The sequence below is a fragment of the Clupea harengus genome, chromosome 16, assembly GCF_900700415.2.
Source record: "Clupea harengus chromosome 16, Ch_v2.0.2, whole genome shotgun sequence".
NCBI classification, from domain to species: domain Eukaryota; kingdom Metazoa; phylum Chordata; class Actinopteri; order Clupeiformes; family Clupeidae; genus Clupea; species Clupea harengus.
In genome coordinates this window covers 3,063,380-3,087,315 of record NC_045167.1, presented here as the reverse complement: position 1 = coordinate 3,087,315, position 23,936 = coordinate 3,063,380, and the positions used below count along the sequence as shown (strand labels likewise).

The 23,936-nt window shown below is 45.2% G+C and overlaps 1 protein-coding gene across 5 annotated transcripts in view; it reads right to left on the bottom strand.

The window, feature by feature from the left end:
• Window positions 1-10,848: 10,848 nt before the first annotated feature.
• The window catches only part of lmo3 (LIM domain only 3), a 34,728-nt gene continuing 21,640 nt past the window's right edge, over window positions 10,849-23,936 (bottom strand). For all 5 annotated transcript variants that reach the window (XM_031582550.2, XM_031582548.2, XM_031582551.1 and 2 more), the window contains exons 3-4: window positions 16,237-16,362; window positions 10,849-10,993 (exon numbers count right to left, since the gene is read on the bottom strand). In XM_031582550.2, the coding sequence (XP_031438410.1) occupies window positions 10,888-10,993; window positions 16,237-16,362 (232 nt within the window). In that variant the 3' untranslated portion in view covers window positions 10,849-10,887. The remainder of the gene's footprint in view (window positions 10,994-16,236; window positions 16,363-23,936) is intronic.

Here is a 23,936-nt window from a genome sequence, read left to right as displayed (position 1 = left end):
ACTTTTCCTCATGAAATACAAGCTCACTTTTGTGTCTGAGAATGATGTCGCACAGTGTGGTCCGTGTAATGGTATAATAGTCGTGGGGTATAACAGCAGCACACAGCTATAGCATATACTGATCTATCGATCCATTCGTTTCAACCATACTGGTCTTAATAATCATCCTTGAGATGCTGCCAGATGACAATAAATACACAGTGTGAACTGATAGTGTTGCAGATAAAAGTTCCATCATAATGCACACACCGATTATCAGACTTTTTCAGATATTACCTGCTGATGATAGGGACTGATAACAATGAATGGTCATTGAAACGGTTTCAACACTGCAAATTAAAGATCTATAAAATGAAAGGGATTGGCTTGGAATCGGAGCAAACACACAGGTAGATAATGATGGAGTATGCGCCCCGGCCCAAAAATAAAGTTGCTTTAGGAGCCGAAGAGCCGAACATCACAGATTGCAGATGCACTGAGGTAGAGGTTATGGCACAGCCTAAAAAGCCCAAACAGAGATTTATTTGGTCTCCAAGTAGCGTGCTCTCCCTCACCCCGTGGCGCTCGCCAATCAATAATTGAACAGACCGAGGATAAGAGCTTCTACACACACTGTGCTGTTTTGGAGCAGGGCAGAACACCAGAGAAACTCATTTGGAGGTGAAAAAAAACTGCGGCATGAATTGTGAAGACCTCGTCCTTTTAAGGGCTCGACATGAGTGCACACACTTTTCATTAAGGAGCCTCTTGCATGTCTATGCACTCACACTTCTCAGGCTGCATGTCTATACACTCACACTTCTCAGGCTGCATGTCTATACACTCACACTTCTCAGGCTGCATGTCTATACACTCACACTTCTCAGGCATCTTCTTGTTTGTCCTCTTCACACCTCATGTGTCTCCTGTCACTAAAGGGTGTGACCAATCTTTGAGTTTGATGCACTGCCTCATATCACAATTCACACAGAGCGGTATCCATATTGGTTTGGCTCTCCCCTCACCCCTGTGTGGGGGTCTATACTGCTTGATGGCAGACACATGCTAGATCTATTGTTCTGTTGAGCTGTTCTACATTGGCCTGAACATTCTCTTACGACCAGCACAACGTACAGTGTGCTAGACCACACGACATATTATATAGACTACACAAAACTACATAAGGATATGGATTCCTTTAACATAATACCATTGAAATCATTATGTATAGTTCTAAAAAAAATCCTGTGAGTCTCTCAAGACTTCATATGAGACCACGTTCAGTAAGGACAATAAGCAGTTAAGAAAAGCACATTGAAGAGGAATACTCGTTGCTCTCATAAGGTACATTTTGAGGCTTTTAATGTGCCTGTAATACCAGGTTATGATTTGATCATGGATTGTTTGGTTATTTGAAGCAAACCAGTATCTTCTTGCTGCAGTTTGTGCTGCTGGGTATGCATCCCTTATGAATTCCCCATTCATTGTAAAAACTGAGTGCATGCGTGTACGTGATACATTACTCATTAATGTGGAGAGTACATGCTCGCCCCCACACTGTAAAAACCAGAAGCAGCCCCAAAGTTCGTAACAAATTCTTGAATGTTTTGGTCTAACGGGTAGAAATGTGCCAGTCAACTCTACTCTAAGTGTTATTGCAGTCGGGTATTAATGCGTGGTTTAATTCGGTAATGACAAATGAAGACCGGAGCGGAACACACAAATGTCCTTGATGACGTTTAAGACAGTTTTTGAGAGGGAGCGAACAGAGGTGATGTCAGTGGAGAAGAACCTAGGGAGAGGAGAGAGAAGGCCTCGTTATATTCTGCGTGCTACTTTACCTCTCCTCACCAACCTTGGCTGAGGAGGTGGGGGAGCAGGGCTACAGATTAATTTTTGACGACTCGATCGATTGGAGAGATTTTTTTTCACCCCTCTCCTTCCCATTGCCATGGCCCAGACACTTCTAATTTGCGGCTTATCTTGTACTTATTGAGTTTTGAGCATTGTTAAATCATACCTTTCAGCGTTTTAATTTTACCCCCTGCCGTCTTGACATTCCATCCTGTGTACACTAGGGGTTGCACAAGTGCATAATTTTACAAATCCAGTACTCGTTTCCTGAAACTCTTGAGTGCTTGAGTACTGGGGGGCGGCGGGGGGAGTGGGGGGTGTCATGCACCAATTAAAAGACCATACAACTATGATGGGGTTGGTTTCTGCACATAAAGCAAAACATAAAGTTAAGGATACGATATGAAGATAACTCTTGATCTTAATTCTTTTTTTTAGCGTTATTGTTACCAATATTGTACAGTAGCAGGTCGGTCAACAAGTGAATTTTTTCAATAAATGCTCTTATTGTGTTTTTGTACCAGTAGCCAGTGGGTACAATGCTGTGCAGCGAGTAAACCTCACTCCCTAACACCTTAAGAGATGTGCTAGCAACAGACGCTAGCACCCATGGGTCTTATCCTCCTTGCTAGCATACCCGCATCCCATGCCTGAGGTTGTGAGTTAGAGTCCCATGCGGGAATGTGCTTGTTTACACAATGTGGATTCCATTTACAGTTTCTTCTAGTAGCTGGTTTTTTTTTACGTTTGGTGAAACCTGGTCATCATTAGTAAGCCCAACCGATTACCAAATGAAGCCCGAAGGCCCAAACCGCCCATGGCCAAATGTTGTGTACCTCGCAACATTACTGAAAGTGCAACTACATTTGTGGATCTACCCAGTGATTCAGAGCCGCTCCAAAATGTAGTGGGTTCTTCTTTGGCCCATGCTACACTTTTCCACCATGTTTCATGATGGTAGTTTTTGCGTAATCCTGCTTACAGAGAAAGAAATCGCAAATAACACATAGTCTTCTTGGCGGAGGTAATTCAATAGTGTAGTAGCTTTGTCTATTATATGACAAACTCAATGTCAGAGCAATCCTTGAGAAATCCGTCCACAACCCACAATTGTTTATTTTATGACGACAGTTGGGAAAGAAAATTTGACATTTTCTGTGATATCAAAGAACTTCCATACAATTGATTTGTTGTCGCTATCCGTCATCTTGTTTACCAAGGGCTCTGACTGGAAACAGCGTGGCAGATCTAGCATCATGTGATTAACAAGAACTCAATGTCAGCGTAGAAACTGGAGAACTGATGTAACTGCTCGAGTACTCGAACACAGCCCCTAGCGTACACAAGTATTTTACATTTCCCCCTCCATCACAATAAAAGCAGCAGAGAGACCCGCACAGGGTGATGAGAATCTCTCTCTCCATAATATGGTTTTCTACCTCCCTCGCTACCTCTCTTTCATGGCGTAGGTGCCATGAAGTGCCTATGAAATGCTGATGTGGATTATATCTCTTTCTCCCATCCTACCCCTCCCTCCACCCCTCCACCCCCGGGTCTTTCTTCCCCCTCTCCTCCCCGTGGCAATAGATCAGTTTTCCTCCAGGGAAATCATTACTTGGCATCATTACCATTCTCAACACTTTTATCTACCTCTGCTTGTTTCCGCCCCTCATCACTTGATAAAGTTTAGGGAGGAGGATGGGCCAAAAAAAAAACTTAAATGCTGACCCCAATAAATAGGTCTTGCGGGACTGCCTTCGATTAGGCACCCTTAGGGGTATGGCTGGGTACGTGTTGTCCGGCAGACTGCAGTTCTGGTCTCTGGTTAGCACATACAATGCCTCCGCTGAGGACAAAAAGCATTGTTAGAGTCGGCGTGGATGAAGCCCAGCAGATGTTCCTTGTTCAGCCTCCTTTATTAGCAATGGAAATAAATGCTGTAAAATTGCTGATGAGGCAGAAGTCTCTCATCCCAAATACCCCTGTGTAATGTAAGGCAACGCAAACTTTATGAAAAAAAAATTAAATGAAACAACCCATAAAAGAGAAAGAAATGAGGGCATGGAATTTATGGAGAAAAACATCAGATTTTGCCCCCTGATGGGGTCAGCAAAGACCAGGAGTCCAGGACTAAACCACACAGCGCCAGTTAAAACCAGTTCACTGAGCTGCAGGCTCCTTTCATTTTGAAAACAAAAGAGAAATTAATAAACAGTTGGTCTCTCAAGTGTTAGGATGTTTTAATTACAATAATGATGCTCGATAAATAATGAACGTCTGCCTGTCTGGGAGGTTCTATGTGCTCAAACAAGGCTGCAGGCCCTGTCTGGTTATCAGTTTACATAAGGCAGAGAGCTGTTTGTGTTGAAGTTCTAAGCGACAAAAGATATCCATTTTCTACCCTTCTTTGCTTTCCTCTTCCCAGCCCACGTATCTGACCTGCAGTGGTTTGGGCCTGGAGAGCTCAGTGTGTGGGCGTGCGTTTTCAGCCCTAATGAAGGGTGGGAGGTCACAAAGCCCAGGCGGGAGAACAGACGCTTTTCATAAGCATTTCGAACATAAACATCTCTGACCAAAAGACAAACAACGAAATAAACAAACAGTCAGAGGAGACACAAAAAAAATGGAATACTGAGTTTGCTGTCTTCAGGTATGAACCTAGATAGCATCCTTGTGGCAAGCATATCAAGACAAGACAATCATTTCTTCATCTGACAGCTACTACTTTTGTCGAGGACAACCAACAAAGGCTGGTTGTTCCTACTCTTGGACTCTGAGGATCGTAAGATGAGGTGTATCTTGCTCGGGCCTGGGTAAAAGATCGTCTCCATGCCACACCCCCTCCTGGGACAGATGGCTGAATGCCCCCCCCCCCCCCCCCCCCCCGCACAGCACAGCACAGACTGGTCATTTGTGCACGGCAATGTACTCACAATGCAGGTTCCATTTGCACACTGCAAAACAGCTGTCCTCTGCAGGCCGCTATTTAATCATAGACCTTTGCGTGGGCCCCCCTGGCCCTGGGGATGGGGTCATCTGTACCCTTTCACCCTTTGACCCTTGATGGGGGGCCTGCACAGTGCACAGCATGATTAACTACTGAACGATTAATGACAAACAAATAGTTTGAAGACACTTTTGCGCAAAACACAGCCCCAACTACACAAAGAGGCTGTCTGTCTTCGATGCGGTCCAAAATCCCAGCTCTTGTTTTCATGGAGCGCTAGCTCCCGCTGATGCTATGTGGGAAACGTCGTCAGGTATTATGGATGTCAGAGGCGTGACGGCCAGATCTAATTACCAGGCTTCACTGCTCTGTCCAGATCCCCGTGTCAAAATGAATGGTGTGGATTGGCAGGGTCCGCTGGTCCTGGGTCTCTGGTGTGGCCATTAGGAAGCAGACTCGGCAGCCTGATTAGTTCTACAGCCGCACGTATGGAGGAGAAGCTCCAGGTTCACCTGAAGTTGTTATGTAGTGAAGGCAATGCTTACTAGTTAGGGCTCAAATGGCTAGGGTTACAACAAGGTCAGTGCTTTAGTGGCAATGGGATGTGTGTGCAAAGCCAGAAAAGTGTATTGGTGAATATTGCTGTAGAAATGCTATAGAAATTTTAACAAAATATCCTTGAGCAGTGGTCCGCTCTTCTTCAGTATTCATTTTAAAGTGACCCTTTAGAAAATCAAACTATAATGGGTCAGAAAAACAATCCGCACCTAAGTTTGTGATTACCCAGACATGCTGTGTTACTGTAGCCTGACACACGAGGAGGAGTCACGCTTGCAGGATACAACCCATCCTCCGAGCCTCATCACCAGGAAGGAGTTTTACAGCCAGGGATTCCTGCTGCATGGCTGTTTTTATTGTTCGCTGCTGTGATAATGAGCCCATCAGCCAAGCGTTGTATGGGGAAGCACAGCCTCTCACCTCAATCCACATGGGAAGGAGAAGGATGGGTATCTGCTGTGACCAGTGTCTTCACCAGCACAAACAATGGCGTCGTTTAGCAGTGACAACCTTTATTCTTCCCCCGAACACACATCTGCCCTATTTGATTTCTTACATTATCCTCTTTAAGGACTGTAGAGCTGCATATCTCTCTCGTTCCATCTCAAGCATTTTGCCCAGCCAAATCAGTCGTCTAACGGCACCGCATGATTTTCTGGTGGATGAGCTCAGTTGAGGCAGTAACTGGAGAAAATTGCCTTGAATCACCTAATATCTCTCTTTTTCGCAAAAGGTTTCATGAAGGTCACTGCTGAGAATACTGTTGTCTTTGCACTCCCCTGCAGATGACAATCACCTTTCTAATTTTCCAGAGGATGGTTCGTGTGGAAACAGAGTATGGTAAACACTGCCTTGTTCATCATAGTGGTGCCGACTGTGACAAACAGACAGGACAAACTGGCTTCCACTGATAAAATAACAGTTGTTAAATAACCACAAACCAGTCAGATGAGCGCTTAAGATTGCAGTAGTATTACGAGAACAGTATGTGATCTCGATCCGCACCAAACACCACCACCAAGGACCAAGTCATTCCCCAGTTGTTCTCTCTGGATTTCATAAGATGGCACCATGCACCTCTCCCTCCATGGGAAAACGGGGTAATGTGTTGTTATATTTATCCACTATCCGAAATGTTGTTATTTGTGTGTTAATGGCAGCAGGAATGTGAAATAGGGCAGCGGTGCTTAGGGTGTTCTTCACTGGTATGTGGACACACAGCTGTCATTGCAGGGCTAACTGCTGCACGAATGGGCCCATGTGGTAGAGCTTAGAGCTTCACATCAAAAGGAGAACTTCAGAGGAACACGACCACACTATCTCTCCTCAATCCCATCTCATTGGAGTCATTTGCCTTGTACTATGTTAAGCAGAGCACATTACTGATAATGGTAGACAGACTTCTGAGATTATCAGGGCTGATAATGCATTGTGCTCTGCATTCCTTGAATAGCACAGCTTTTTGGTGGGATTTATTGAACATATGACACATAGTTTCAATTCTAGCTCTGTGGATCTGTTCTCATGGGAGATATGCAGCCGAATAAGTTAAATGAAGATGATATAGACTTGAATGATTGGATTGATTGGCTATTATTCTGTACAGACAATATTGTAGGTTCCAAAACAATACGCAAAAATGAATTCTTTTTTACTAAAATGTGGGCTTTGTGCTATTATTTAATCATTGAACTGAACCTAACACAAACACAAACTAACAAGAATTAGGCTATTCAGAGGTATAGCAGCCACTGTACAGCGCCACCATTTTAAGATCGGCCTTGACTTCATCATGTTAGTCTTCGCTTCTTTACTTTATTTCAGTTTTATTCAGTAATGGCATGCCTGAGTTTATTGGCCACACAAGTCGACAAAGCGAGGGTGAGCTGACCGCTGTTCATCAGTGAGGCCTGCCTTATCTTACAAGGGTGTTTTCCATTGGGTAACGTACACTAGAATCAGACCAACATAGGCCTATGAAACTCTATTATCCTCGCCCATAAACGGCTAATGACCCAACAACGGCAATACCTTTGCCAGGGCACCCATCTCCTCGAAAGGGCTGAAGGATAAGGAGTCATTAAAGCAGTGTTATCTGGTCCAGATAGCATTGGCATGTCTGCGAAGATCATTATTTTCGGCCCTGGAGCCGTTTGCAAAACGAGGGAGACGGGCCTGCGCGCAAACCCAGCACTAACTCCAGGGTCAGTGGCAGCGCAGGGATGAAGCCGCTAACGATACATAGACTGGCAGTTAATGTTTTTTTTCTTCTAAATGCTCCTAATGACTATTTTGTGGGAGAACTTGGGTGATTTTTTTTGGTTGTTTTCTTTTTGTGCTTCGTCAGCTCGCAGTTGCTGTGGGGGACGTGGATGCGATGTTCCTTTTTTTCTCTTCTTTCTTTCTTTCTTTCTTTCTCTCTCTGTCCCTCTTCAATTTTTTTTTGTGAAGGAGCGATACTTAACAAACGCCCCTTGTGAGTTACAAGCGCATCGCATCACAACAAAGGGCTTTGCATGAAACATTGCTAACCTCCCTTTGGATCATTCGATGGTTTCCTCAAATAAGAGATTGGTCTCAGAGAAACAGATGATAATGTCAAGTGAATTCAAACCTTACAGTTTATGGGGCTGTTGCTTAAGCAGAAAGACTGTGAGGTATCTGTATGGCCTTATAATTAAAGGCTGTAGTCTACAACCATAGCCTAAATGATCCGTCTTGTGTATGACAAATATCCAAGCTGGGATAGTAGTCATCATTTCTTGAAGTACTTACTTAATCAAATCACCTTTGGGAGGTTCAGTGAAATACACATTTCAGCACAGTTCCACTGTCTAACACATCACACGTGTTTCAGTATGGTTGGGCATTCTAGCAATTAGAGGCAAAAATTCCTCTTGGCAGCTCTGCAACAGCCTAGATTATGTCATTGGAAATAAAAGAAACCTCTTACTTGTGGAAACTGATGGTCAGTTCAAAGACATATGATTCAATTAGGCACAATCTCAAACAATTAGTAGTAATGACATGATGTAGGCTACTAAGGCAGGACTTTCTTCCAATTTAGTTCCCGCGGAATTGGGTGCAGGGACTTGCTTCTGAAGCCATCCATTGAAAGCCTTAACAGCTTGAGTCTAATCAAAGTTATTTTTCTCCCTGTGTGTTTCAGGCTAAAGAAATTCAATTAGTTTAATTGGCCTGCTTATTGTGTGGTATAATGTAATGTAAGCACTGCTGTTGTCAAACTTCACAGGATACTTTAAACTGTCTCACTAATTAGAGGGGAGAACTTTAATCTCAGTGCTTTTCTTGTGCACTGAGGAGGGTTTTAAAAGCTTTCCCAGTATTCTTTCAAACTACAAAATGGTTCAGATCTTCAGAGGGTCGAAACCCTGATCTGAGAACACCAATCAAATCTGGATCTTGTTTTAGTGTAGAGGGAAACTATGAACCAATATCATATGCTAGTATCAAATGCCATCTGTGATATTGCATTATGAAAACATTTAACCAGCTAATGCATTTTATAGTCTTCCTTGGACATAGGAGGCATAAGAATGGTATTATTTGGCATTTTAAAATGCCATCTGGCATTATGTACCTCTATAAAAGGCACAGGAGAGTGTTTTTTGGAAGAGCAGAGATGACAACAAAATGGCTGACAACATGATTGCACTTACGATCAATCATATTGCAAGGACTGCAGCATGGTCTGGTGGTTGGGGTAATGGACTGGTGAACAGAAGGGATTCTGGTGGCTGGTTTGCATCTACTTTTATGCCCTTGAGCAAGGCACTTAACCCAAATTGCTTCAGCAAACATGGTGCCATACAAATGGATGACACTCAATGCAAAGCTGAACAGCTTCCGTATTGACAACACATGGCAAGGACGGTATAGAATGAGGAATGCACACACCGTTAACACAATAAAACTGTATTACATTTGTGCTTAAAATGATTACAATACAGTATGTACAAGCGTTGCTCTAAAATAACTTCTCATGCTGACTGACACATAAAAAGAAATCATTATACAATAGCAAGCAAAAGGAATATTTTCTTTATGTACAACCATGATTTACAAATCAGTTCATATTCGTATAATTTCATCTGTTCTGCGCCCTCCGTTTTGAAGCATTTAATTGTTGCCCTTTCATCACCCGTGTGGTGCCCTGCTGCCGATGTGTGGCACAGCACACAGCTCTTATGCCAGCAAGTATGCCAGCTGACTTGTGTCAACAACAAAATGGCATCCCACAGGAAAGGTGACCTCTCGAAGCCAGGGATTTAAGGTGACATTTACGCCTCCAGAACATGTGAGCAGTTGTGTCTTAAGGCAACCACATTGGATATCTGTGGCCTGAGTGCCGTAAGAGACAGACAGAATAAGAACAGAAAAGGTACAGTACAACACTCAAACATGTCAAAATGTGTCATCAGTGATTGATCAGTGATTGAGTTCAAGTAGAAACACATTAGGAGTGAAGTCTTAGAGGACTAAGTGATCACTGAAAAGTATATTAAATAAATACATTGTACAAAAAGAGGTTCTACCCACATTTACCCCTCAAGCGCCTCTCTCCTATGCCATCACCAACCTATTACTTAGGGACAAACTCAACCCTTGTGTCTCTCTGTGTGTATGTTCATACACACTCACTCACACACACACACACACACGCGCACACGCACACGCACACGCACACACACACGCACACGCACACGCACACACACAGACAAATCTTTCTCTCAAGCTTTTATGAGACCATTTGTTAAATTAAAGGCAGACAAAGCTTACTGAAATAGTTAATTCACTGCACTAGAGTACTGATCAGTTTTCTGAGTCCAGCCCAGTGTGCACTGGGGGATGGGTGAAGATAAGTCTCAGGACAAAGCACAAGTCTCTTACAGTGGCAGCAGGTTAGGAGGCATTGCCATTGCCATCAGGGGGAGAGAGAGAGAAACAGAAACCCATTCAACCTGAGATCTTATGTTGACCTGGCACCCTGCTTGCAAAAGTTGTTTTTTGATTTCATCCATTTACATTGATTGTTTTACTTGAGGGTCCTCAGTCCAGGAAAGAAATGGGATTTTCCCACCAGTGCAGTGATATGGAGTGGAGTGTCTGGTTGTCTGCCCACCAGTGCAGTGATATGGAGTGGAGTGTCTGGTTGTCTGGAGTGGAGTGTCTGGTTGTCTGTCCAGGGGGTTGGGCTGATGGGGCTGGCTGTCTCCATAAGGCTTGTGTTGGTGACCGGGGGAGGCAGCGTCTTCATGAAAGAGCAAAACGTTCACTGTTGACTGTCACATTAGAAAGGGGCTCTCAAACCCCCCCCCCCCCCCCCCCCCAGGAAACAAAAAACCCTTCAGAGTCTATGGCTATTCTGTACACTGGAGTCCCTTTGGGGGGATGCTGTTGGGTATGTACATGTGGTAATGGATGCTGGAGAGGATTTAGTGCTTTTGGCATCTGACTGCAGGTGCTCCTTAAGTTTGTTTTATTTTCACTTCACTTCAGACTCAGCCCCCCAACCATCTTGGGAGACGTCAGCGGACTTGGGGCGCGTAGCCTTCCTTCATCAGCCCCTCCTCGTAGTCGGTCTGGCACAGGATCATGTTGTTCTTCAGGAAGAACTTATCTCCCACACAAAACCTGGAGACGGGGGGGGGCAAGAGAAAACAACACTTGGTTACGTAACACCGTAAAACCACTAGCATCTCTTCTGAGCTACTCCTCAACAAAACCACATGGATCCTTTTGAAGAATCTGATATGTAGGGATTCTGCAAAAAAAAAAGCTAATGTTGAAGCGCCACCCCTTCGCTCCATTGGTGGTGGAGTCGGCCGTGACCTACAGAAGCATCATGTTCCAGCGCGTGTTTGCACTGCGTATATCTCCGGAATGAATCACCAGAACACGGAGCTTCTCCACACCTGCGGCAGCTTCATAAATAAATCCCACAGACCACAGTCCCAGACTTTTTTTTTTTTTTTTTTTTTTTTGCAGAATGGGCCAAAGTCACACTTGACCTTTTTGGAGTGAAGATTATGTTGGATGAGGAGAGACAGAGCGAGAGAGAGAAAGAGAAAGAGAGAGAGAGAGAGAGAGAGGCACAGCGAGGGAGAGAAAGAGGGAGAGAAGCTTGGAGAAAAAGAGCGAGTGGGGGTGGTGGTGGTGGTGGTGGGGGTGGAGAGAGGGAGAGAGAGAGATAGAGATAGAGCTCCTTCGGCATCGTGAGCCGTCCTGAGGGCCGCTTATCTTGCTCACAGCAAGAGTTCGACAAGGTCGGAGAGTGAGCAAGCGCTTGTGTTTACCGGCACGGCTGGCTGGTGTTTGACTTAGCCTCCCTCCCTGAGCCCGGCTCTGGGCTCTCCTTGGAACCATGGGAGGAGTGTCTGCCCAGCTCCTGCTCCTGGAGCCCAGACTACCTGCCACTGTGGGGCTCAGTTCAGTTCAGCCTGGCAGCATTAAAAGCCTATTACTCCACACAGCAGGGGGGGTTTCAGCCGATGCCTCGTCTGCGCACACAAACAGTAGGCATCACCTGATTATCGCCATTTAAGAGGACACATTTTGTGGGGTTAGAAAAACCAGAGGGCAAATGAAATGGTCCAATCTATATTGTATTGCCAGTGGTACTGTTCTGCACTAAGAATGCTGTGACTCAAACAAAGCCACAGTTTCATATAACCTCTTTTCAACTTTTGTCCCTACCAGCGAACAGCTGGGTTGTACGAGTTGTTTTGTTGTTAGGAGGCCTACGGTTAGGCCACTGCTATTACAAAGGATCAAGTACCAACAAGTAACATCCATCCATTGTGCTTGTTGACAGAGTGATTAACACAAAGCAGAGGTGTGCTTAATGTAATGGTGTCATCCGCTCCAATAAAAATGTCCTGTTTAAATGACACATTCTTCCCAGGAATCCATTAGTGTCTGTCTTTTCAGTGACACTGAAGCCCACTCCTCCTCCTCCTCCACACCACCTCCTCCCTCCTCCTCCTCCCCCTCTCTCCCTATCTCTGCTCAATGGCTCCCACCATGTTTATTTACCGCCTTATTTTGCTCCCTTTTACCTTTGTCGCCCCCCCCCACCCCCACCCCAATCTCAAATGATTTCTGCTTGGTGAAATGTCAACAGCATATGTGACATCTGTGTACCAATTATGACAAGGATATTCCATTTGGCCCATCAGAGATAAACGGACACAAACGTCCTTGGGTTGCCCTTCGCCTCTCTCTTTATCCAATTATAGCTCAACACAACCTGGAGTCAGTCATTAGGACGATGGGCCTTTCACATTTACTTGTAGTCTTGTTTCCTTTAGTGTTGATTTTTATGTACACTGATATCTATCTTCATCTAAAATAATAATCCATATAAGCATATATATGTGGCATATTCGATTTATTTTAAAAGTGAATATAAATGTAAAATGGCAACATATATAACGTCCTTATATTACCAAATGTATTGGGTGATGAGAAAGGAAAAGCTGGCTGTGATTCAGACACTCCAGTAGAGGACCATTTCCCATACAGCCTAAATGTAACAAAGTTAAACGAGCTCGAAACATTTGCAATGCTAACTTTTATGTCAGCACTGATGCTTTCTAGTAAAGCAGCAATTATACAATCTCATGACTAGTTATGTGTCCAACCCAGACTAAAGCCAAGTGGAGCAAGAGAAAAAAAAAAGAATCTTTTTTTGTGGACTTGTGCTCAGAAGCCAAGACACATTAAATGTTCGGATGCTATTGAGGCTTCCTAACGAAGCCCCAGCTCTGCTCCGGTTGGGAGAGGGACCTTGCCTGGAAAGAGCGGAGGCTGTCCCCTTATCACCACTGACCTCCCCTGCCCTGTCACCCAGCTCGGGTCCCAGTGTCCCGCGGGCCTCTGGGGGAGCCTGCGGAGAGCGCCACCCCCCCAGCTCATCAGGCAGAAATTGGGCCAGGAGTGGCTGGATGATGAGGCCAGGGAGGAGGACAGGCCCATCGATTAGCTGTCTCCGTAGGGCTGATCTGTGGCTAACGGCTGGCTGAAATCTCATCCTTCCCTTCCACACTACCTCCTCCCCCTAACACACACACACACACACACACACACACACACACACACACACACACACACACACACACACACACACACAAACACACACTCTGTTAGCTTCCATGTCCCCTTCCCAGGGAAATAACACTGACGCGGGTGAGGGGATTTATAACGGAATCACAAGTCTAAGGTCAAACTGTAGACATGGGCAGTCAAACACTGCAGAAGGGATACAGAGGGGTCTCCAGTAAAAACAATGAGAGTCTGCATGCCAATGTGTGGAAAAGTCATTTCTGCCATAAATCTGAAAGGCCTTGCAGGTCTGATCAAAATTTGATTGTATCACATTGGCAAGTGTAGCATCCACTAGCCTGCCTAGTGATAGCAAATGAATCCACTGGATACTCAGACAGAACACTAACATCACTGGTCACATTAGTAAAAGCAAGTGCACTGTATCCCATTTCTAATTTCCCACCAGTGCTGTTACAGAGAGACTCAACAGACCAGCTTAACATGAGGGTAGCATTCCAGCTCTTTGCAAACTCTTTGATGAAATCAGGCTAATTGTTGCTGGCCTTGACTGTAGCGTTGTGTGGGCTGAACTGACTAATAGAGCAACTCAAAATGAGATGATGGCTGTGATTATATGTGTGGAAAAGTTGTGCTTGTGTATGTGTGTGTGGAAGGGGGTTGGGGCATTTCTGTGCTTTGCAAACTTGATTGTAGCAATTTAACCTTCAAACAGTGACACTAGCTGTAGCTGACCCTGGGGAGCGGGGCGTAATTACACTTGGTGACCCTTGGTGACCCCTGATGACCCCCCTGGTGACCCCCCTGGTGACTGCTATGTTCATCAGGCTTTCCCAATTTTCAGATCAATGTTACACAAAACACAACCCCAGCCACTTCATTCAGTGCTTCTTGTAAGACACCCTTGCCTTGGTGTTTGCCAGAGCAATAGAAACAAGACGAAATCCCTGACATGGATGGATATACTGTATTTGATGAGCTCTACTTATCTGACATTAACATCTAACTCTAGTGTATCTCCTAAGATTTGAGTGAGACCACACAACTAAACAACCAGTTTAAGTTATTCATTTTAAAACAGCGACTCACACTCTCCTGTGATGCCAAAATCCACACTGCCATTCAAATTCTGAACGATGCCTAATTCAAACTGCTTCTCTGCTAACGGATATCAGATGACTAATCTTCAGGCAACTGACAGGATCTGCCTGTCCTTACTGATACTTATCCAAGTGGATCAGAGAGCAGATGTGCGCTCGTATGAGTGTGCGGCGCACCAGCGTCTCCGTGACGGACCTGTCACCACGAGCGGCGTGCTGTGAGGCCCACAATCCTTTATTTCAGAAAGCGTCCGTAAAAATCTGTGCGGCTCTCGCAGGCGCGCGACAAGACAACAAAGCTGCTCAGACAATTCGGGGTGGTTCATGTGTCGGCCGAGATAATGTCTCGTCACTTTGTTGACAAATGAATTTGCTCGTGGTCAGATGACGGCGCGAGGCGAGATTTGCATATCACACTGTAGATGCCACGGCTCTCCCGTGTCGTGTTGTGACAGTGGAGAACTGATTCACCTAGCGCTCCCAAACCAGGCAGACACCATCACTACACGGGCCTCCGTCGAGATCTGCACTGGGGGCTCTCTCATTCTTCATCTCTCTTTATTCCTCTGCGATCACTTCCCCCCCCCCCTCTCTCTCTTTCTCTCTCTCCTTTGATCCCTTTCTGTTCTTATCGCTCTCCTTCACTTTCTCGCAACCGCTCTCTCATGTCTGTGCATTTGTTCAGGCTTGGAGGCAATAAGATACGGAGGTCTGTTAAGGACATTCAGCACAAGCATTACTCCTCAGAAATCTCTCAAGGTGTCAAGGAATAAAATAGAAAGAAAAAAAAAAAAAAAACAGAAAAAGTGGCAAGGCTGAGTCTGAGAAACAGCTGCAATTAACGTGGGTGCCATGCCATAAATCTTTATTTGGGCCTCCAGAGAAATCGTGATGGGCACGTGAGCGACATCAGGAGGCCACGGTGGGAGCAAGCGAACTGCACTGACGTCCGTTTTATTAAACAGTTGATCGCCTGCCCTAATGCAAAAAGAAAGGTTTGCCCGCGCCTAAATGGGTTTTTAATGCCGAGGACCTGAGTTGCCTTGCCTGAGCCGGGCTGATGAAGATTAGCTGACTTCTTGCATTAGGTGAGCCTGTCTCGTGCAACCGAGGGGAGTGGCAAGACAATAACCGCGCGCTAATTGTGCGTAACCAGACCGTGTGATCGACTCAAGTTCGACACAGCGCTTTCCAGGTCTTTCGGCGGGTTTAACTATGCATGTGTGTTTGTGTGTGTGTGTGTCGACAGAGCTCGCCTCAAAAGCACTCTCAGCACAGAGTACAACTTCTCTGTAGTCACTGAGACTTTCTACAAGCCTGTCCATGGCTCACTGGTTGAGAAATAAAACTCTTTCCAGGGTACATTTCCATCTCCGGACAAAAATCACTATGTTCTCTCACCTGGCTGTGAAAACCAATTAGATACCTGAAAATCCCTTACATGAAGCTTGTTAGGCCAATTTAGAGCAGTGGTTTCCATAGTTTTCATGCCAGCCCTCCCTTTGAGAATGAGGGAAAAATGGCTCTTGATGAACATATGTTGATGTTTGATGCTCATTCCTTTCTAACCGTGTCCCAAATTGTGTTCCCCATGAGCCGCTGTTTCTCCTGGAACCCCCCCCCCCTCTCTCTCTCTTTCTATCTCTCTCTCTCTCTCTCGCTCTCTCTCTCTCTCTCGCTGGGTGTGGGGACGAGGCCGGGCCTGTGACTCACCTCTGATTACAAAGCTGGCAGGCGAAGCAGTCCAGGTGGTAGACATTCTCCTTAGCCCTCATCACCATCTCGAACGCCGGGATGAGCTTGCTGCAGGCCGCGCAGTTCCCCGTCACACCAAACAACCTGTGAGGAAAGAGCACAGAGAGAAGCAACACGCTCCGTTAAAAGGGGCCCCCACACAAACACGGAGGGGAAAAACAAAAAGAGTTTTCACATCAAGTAAAACACAACTAGGCTTGGCAGCGCGGAGTAAGGCATGAGTGAGCCATACTCTGAGGGAGAATGAATTAAGGCTGATATGATATCAGAGTGGCTCATAGTTAGATGATATCAAGGACAGGGCCCCTTAACTGACACTAGTCATGCCCACGATGTGAGTGTGTGCCGCAGTCATGGACTTGATAAGGTTGTGTTGTGGAACCACGGCACCACTGGCACCACTGCCACCACTGCCCAGGGAGCGACCCTATTATTTCAGCTTTCAGGGCATTAGTGGGAGTATTCATTAGGGATTCATGGCTACAGCCACAGTGTGACCTAGACTGAGTATTATGGGGGAAATATCTGATAACGAAATCATACAACAAAATAACCTATTAGGCTGACTTCTTCTTGAGGCACTTTTAGCCGTCGTTGTTAAAATGATAAAACTACACGCCACTCTCCGAGTCTGTGAGAGATCGCAATCTGATAAATGATCTTGGAGCCCGGGATATGCAGGGTTGTTTATTAACCTTCAGAAAGTATGTTTCCCACAGGCGAAAAAAGCAGATAGATTGTGCCCCTCATGTATACCTACAGAATTAAGGGCTGCTGTCAACACACCTTGAGACAATGAAGGATATCTCCTGCAGCATTCGAGGTAGCAGGAAAAGCAGGGTGGAAAAATGGAGTTCTGATCTGATGGATCTGCGCTGATTTAATTAAAGGAATTATGCCTTTCCCTTTGAGCTGTCTAAATATAGATACATTTGTGTTATCTTCTCTTTGCTCTCTCTGCGCAAATGTACATTGCCTAAAGGCCTCGACATGAAATAGATGAAATGATGAGGTTTTTTTTTTTTTTGAGAGGCTTGCAATTGATCTAAAATATTTTAAAATGAATGAAAATGAGGATGATAGATTTAGGATGAGATAATGAGCGAGCAGCATCATTTTCATGTATTTTTATTTTTTTTGCACTCAGAGACTTAGACACAAAGCAGAGTGTTTTTTGGGGGGGTTGACGTATTTGTGCACATTTGTCTGCAAAAAGGGGGAGGGTTTTTATTTCCTTGCCGCAAAAGTCTAAGTTGTACTAAGCGCTTCTCCTGCTAAATGATGGAGGATATGTGTGTGAAGAGTGATGCTTAAAGGTTTTCTCTTGTCAAGTCGAATCAAAATAGTGCTCTATTTTGCCTTTCCCGCTATCTCTATGCATCCTCTCCTCGTCTCCTGCAAATTTAAAGCGTCCCACACCTTTGACTGGGACTGTCACGCTATTTGGCTTTGTAGAACGGAGGACAAAGGTCTGCACTTCTCACAAAACACCTGAGCTATCTACTGTGTTCAACCATTCATGGGTGGCTTCAGTACCCCGACAGTCTCCTGCGTTAAGACACACCACCCAAAATATCAAAAATAGTGCAAATAAATGTGCTTGGCTGGCAGTAAGGTATTGTGGAGCATCCTCAGACACGGCACCCTGCATAGATGTTCAACTTTAGAAAAATGGGATTACATTACAGAAAGTTTAGGTGCAAACTCCACACCTACTTTGGCACAAACCGCGTTTACCTATGCAGTATTTTGGATATTGGAGCATGTCTTTAGCAAGACGAAGGCCTTTATTGTAGACTGAGTGCTTTAAATAAGTAAAAAGCGGAAGACCCACGAGTTCCCACAGCTCAGATTCAAACTCCTGCCTGTTTCTCTTGCCCATGTTTTCTGCATAATTCATCCAGCATAGTCCTATGCTGCTTTTACCGTCACTTTAAATGATTAAAGGAATCTCTGAACCTGCCCTGACTGAGGGGAACAATACATACATTGCATTTCTCAAATCAAACATTCTGTTTAGAGCATCCGACACGCAGACACACACAGAGGCAGGGTGTTGGGAGAGCTGGGGCTAATAATAGACATCAAAGCCTCATCCAGACTGATCTGAGAGCAGCGGCAGCAGCCACCCTTTACTCGTGTGGCTGTGCGGCAAACGTGGCTTCAAACTCCCGACAACAACCGAGCATTCCCAGAAACCCCTGTGCCTCACCCTGCGGGGGGGGGGAGGGGGGTGACGGTGGGGGCGGCGGCGGCGGGGAGATGGATGGAGCCTACCTGCCACTCGTCTCTCGCCGCTCCGTCAGCTTGACGCCACAGACGCTAATGGCTCTCGAGGGAGGTGGCAAATTAAGCGTAGCTGGCCCGTAATGAATTCAAAGGCACACTTTGGAACACAGCCTCTGCTGGAGACACCAGAACCCTTCTGCGCCCCTTTCCTCTCAGCAGTGGGTTTCAGAGGAGAAGATCATGAGTGGAATACACAGGAAGGGGGGAGATACAACAGACATGGCTGCACCTCTATGTAGGTTTGAGAATATCAGACTGGATCCAGGCCTTTGTATGTACAGTGTAGTACTAATGCACACCAAAATCCATAGCTGACACTGTACTATATATATATATATATATTTGAAGAGAGTGAGGATGCAACATTAACAAAAAATTCCTGTCTGCTCAAATCAGCATTTGAAAGAGAATGCCAAATCAGCAGTACCTTATTTGAGATAAGGACATTCCCAAAGTATTACAGTGTCATTCGGCTCAATGGCACCTATTTGATGAGAGAAAAACAGACACCAATTAAATTATTCCACAAGGCTTTAGCCCAGTGGTTGCTAGAAGTTTGTCTGGGCCTCGCAGCAAGACTGTAATCATTAAACGGTGTCCCAGTGGAAAACGCACAGGCACTGTCACCTCAGTGCACCCGCTGAGCAGCCAAATCTATGTCATTTACTCGGTATCAGACTGTACCATGTGAACACCGTAGCCACGGCTACGCCACCACGTAAACAAGATACTGTGGTTTTTATCCTGCAGAAATAGAGACTTAAAGCTACAGCGCATATTTGTAGGCATGAGGAGCATGTAAAGAAATTAAGGTTGCCAGTCCTTATTTGACATGAAATAACAAAGGATCACCGCTATTTCCGTGCATGTAGGCCCAAACTTCCAGGGATCGTTCATCTGCGCAGGTATTCTGAGAGCATAAAGGGCAACAAATTAAGCGCTACTTTGTTCCAGGGACTTATTTCATTTTTTTTTTGGAGAGGGGTGCAGGGGAAGAAAAGAAAGAAGGATAACACTGCCACCTCAAGAGCCATTTGAAATTCTGACAGCGGCTCCCTTCTCCCTCTCCCCCCCCCCCCCGCCACCCCTGCGACTTCAATTGCTCTGGCCTCGGCGTGCATTCATCAGCTGCCGAATTAGAATTTGTTTCCTCACAAACCATTGATCATCGGCCTATTACCAGCCAAATGACAGTTAATTACCCACTACATTAACCACCGGGACCCGGGGACCGGCTCCCCGTGCCATCAGTCAACATGATGAATGTGGCAAGTTCAGTAATGCACGGCCGTTCCCTCGTCCGCCTGCCACGCTGAGAGCAACCCCTGGATCTCACTTCCCCCGGCACCCGGGGAAAATCTATGGCAATCTGCATAATTACAGGCTCAGGGTTAATAACAGACAAATGATTTGTTGCGTCTGAAACAGGAGGCTTTCTACAGGAACACGCTGCGCTGTGTCCAGTGTCCAGCGTCCAGGGGCGAGAGGACAGTGGTGGAGACTGGACGGGGGTTTTATAAACTTAGGGGAAAGAGGGGGGGAGGGGGGGGGGGGGGGTGGGGGTGGGGAGGGGGGGGGGGAGGGGGGTGGATCTTAGTCAAGACATAGGGATGGTGGAGGGGAAGTAGGCCTGGCACATGTAATCACGACTTATACGCTTTTCAATTTGGAAGGCCTACTACGTGTGTGATTTTCGGAGATTAAACAACTCTCACAGCAAAATTATTTCAATTACCGCGGGCGTGACCTGGGAATTGTCCCGTTGGATAAGATTTTCCTCCTTGAGTGCCTCACCTTGCCTGGCTGCCGCCTCTATCAGCTCTAATCTGCACCTGGACTCTGATATCCTAATGATGAATTATGGCCTCCTCTCCCGCGCGAGTGCCAGGCACGCGGAGAAACATTCGAGTGAACTGTCAGTCGCCTGCGACCGGCACAGATAACTGAGCTAATTAAATCTAAGACAATGCATATGATTACAACACATGAACCGTTTCGCTCTCTTTCAGTTTTACTCGTTCCTTCAGTCACTCACTCATTCACTCCCTCTCTCTCTCTCCCTCTCTCTCTCTCTCTCTCTCTCCCTCTCTCTCTCCCTCTCATTCCTCTTCAGTCCTGGCGAACAGGATCAATGCTCCCATCATCAGACTGCATGTGAACACGTTCTTCAAATAATAACTTTTTTATCATCCGATGTTGTGAACACAAGGGTGTCTAACGGGGTAATTTTTGTAAACAACTGCCAAAAGAACATGGCTGCTTTTGACAATGACAACATTATCTCCAGGAAAACAGCTATACTAATAAAAGATAAGAAGCTAAATTGAAGTCAGTGACTTGTGCACAGCAGCGGGCATATTCTCCGGGTCTCTCTTAAGGCTACGTGGAGCATTATTAAGGACGAGCGAAGAATAGATCATGCTCTAAGAGACCATGAATACAGAGCAAATGACAAAGATGAGTCAGGAACAGAGTATGCTACTCTTTCAGCTGAAAAACACAGTAAGGCAAAATAATTACTCCCTCCCTTAGCATCAGACAAAAAAAGAGAATGGAAGACCTTTCAGAGACAAAATTTGGCAGGGCTGTGCGGGGATTTGGAGGGCATTTTGAAGAGGGTGTAATGAAAGTTTTCAACCCCCGCCGGGGCCAGATGTGCACTCCGATAGGCACTTCTTGGTGCCAACCCACCTGCAATTGCAAGCTGGGTGCCAGGGTGTACCACACTAGCCCTGCAATTATCTGCACCAAACATGCACAGTCCCACGAGTCACTGCTCTTCACAGCTAATTAAGCTAATCTCCACTGGAGGGTACCATCCAAAAACATAATGTGTCCAGGCGACTGAACTCACAACCATTTAGTTCAAATGGAAATGCCGGCGTTGTGAGCTGGAGCTGCACACACGGAGACAAAATGGTGGCGCAGAGGGCTGTTAAAACAGTGGGGCGCCTGCCTTCTAAAGGGAGAGGCTGGAAGACTGTTTGGTTGGGTAAACGCGACAAGATGATGCAGCTGCCTTCTAAAAATGTGCTCACACTGGATGTGTTGATCGCTCAGGGCTTTACCAGAGAACAAGACAATATGGACCTTTAGGTACCAATCGACGGGTCAAGCACAGTCATTGATTGACTCTTAGAATATGCAATGGATGGGCTAAAGATACAGTGGTAAACAGATACAAATGAGTCCCCTCTTATGGTGGCAAAAGCACTCAAATGTATCTGAAGCACTGACGTGCGATCCTGATGGCTTTTCGTTCAGCTGCAGCACATCTTGAGTAGCATTACATTTCTTGCGCTTCAGTGAAGGAAAACAATGCCACTCTACCCTTGACCCAACCACAGCAGGTATGACCTTTCCATCAGGATAATTTAGCGCGGGAGAAAAATAGAGGATTAAGTATTTGCAACCCTACTTCAGATTCGATCGATGGTGATTACAGGTGCCCATTCTGACCCCTCGCGTTTTCAGATTACATGTGAAAAGCCCAATTTAATTACAGGAAGTCAAGAACGCACACATTTGCAAGATTGGGCATTATTGGCGAGGTAATTGCCAGACGTGTGAAGTGAATTGTAGTGTAGGGAGGTTAATGGTGGCCAAGCTTTTTCCAAGCACAACATAGCAATTACAGGATGCCTTCAGAGCTTTTAACATCTACGCACCATCTCATTACTCTGAAAACAGGGGCGGAGGGAGGACATCACATTTCTTTGTGTTGTAGAGTTCTTTTAGGGGGTGGATGAGACATACATTTCTGTCAAAAGAAAGTGGCTTTTATGTGTAGTGTGGTGATGCAGTCATCAGGCACTACTAAGAGTACAGCAAGGAAATATCTGTGATAACAGCGCAGCACTGTTAAAAGCCCCCCGACGTGGCCCTGGTTTGGAAACACTCGAGCCTGTGGTCTTGTTTATGATATGGATTTAACTTAAAATGTAAGCAGTTTCACATTGCTAATGTATCCTGAAGTGTTAAGTGTGCTGTATAATGTAATTTCCCCATCACTCCATCATGCTAACATGAATGCTATTCAGGACAGGACTCTGTCCATACATAAATGTCTTACTATATGCCTCTTTATATTCGACTGAACTTAATGACAGGCTGTTACCTTACAGGATCCTGATGCATTCTAAAAAGCCGTGCTGTTGAAATGAGCACACTGCCTGAGGGTTATCAATTCAACATTCATGTTTGAGAAGCTGCCAATTTCTGTACTATTTCATGCTACCTTCAGCTAAAGCGAAGGCTCAAACCAGACTGAGCCAAAACCATGGAAATGAGAGAAAAAGTCAGCTAGGCTCTTATAGTACAGGCACCGAGGACTACCGACTTCCAGAAGCCCTCAGAAAAGACAAAGAAATCCCCCCAGTCTCTATGGTCCTCCATTTGCAGATCTCATCTTTAAAGGGAACTTCAAAACATGATTAACTCCCACCCCTTTCATAAAAATGAATTAGAGAATTAAGAAATACTTAATGCAGGATTTTAATTAGGTGGAATCCTAAATGGCACCCTGCATTCTGCTGCAGGGGTGTTTTTATGGACATAATGATTGAAATGCTTTAATCACTGATAAAGTAAAGATTGAGATTTTAAAGAAGGAGAATTCCCTCTGGTGCTGAATTGAAAATCCACCCAGAAAGTAATTAGAGGAATGAACTCTTGATCAATATGTTTTTTTCCTCTTCCTCTTATGAAAATCAAATTAATTATACGCTCCCTTCCATATCAAAAAGCTTTCACTGCTCTGTGCCCGGTAAATATGGGGTAGCACAGTTCTGTATTACAGCTAGTACCTAGCAACACTTCCTGAGGGTGTAATGACTTGTTATTGTTCAGATGGGTGGTCGGAAGAAAATCAGACAAAATGATCGCACTATCCAAGCCTAACAGTGGCAGAGACTCTAATAAATGAACCAAGAGCAGCCAATTAGAAGAACATGCAAAAGCAAGGATATGATCAGATCCAAATGTGAAGCTGTGAAGAAAAGCCTCTGCAGCCAGACCAACTGTTATTCATTATTCATTTAAGGAGACATTCCACAGTTTTCTACGTGTTGCCTCAATCAATCTTAATGACTTTTTATGCCTATAAATGGCCATGTATTCCTACTAATAACAAACCTTAACCAAACTGTGTCATCTACACTCAAATGTTCTCTTCCACTTGTGTCTGTACTGTATGTATAGTATATAGCCTAGTATCCCTTGTGTCTGTACTGTATGTATATAGCCTAGTATCCCTTGTGTCTGTACTGTATGTATAGTATATAGCCTAGTATCCCTTGTGTCTGTACTGTATGTATATAGCCTAGTATCCCTTGTGTCTGTACTGTATGTATAGTATATAGCCTAGTATC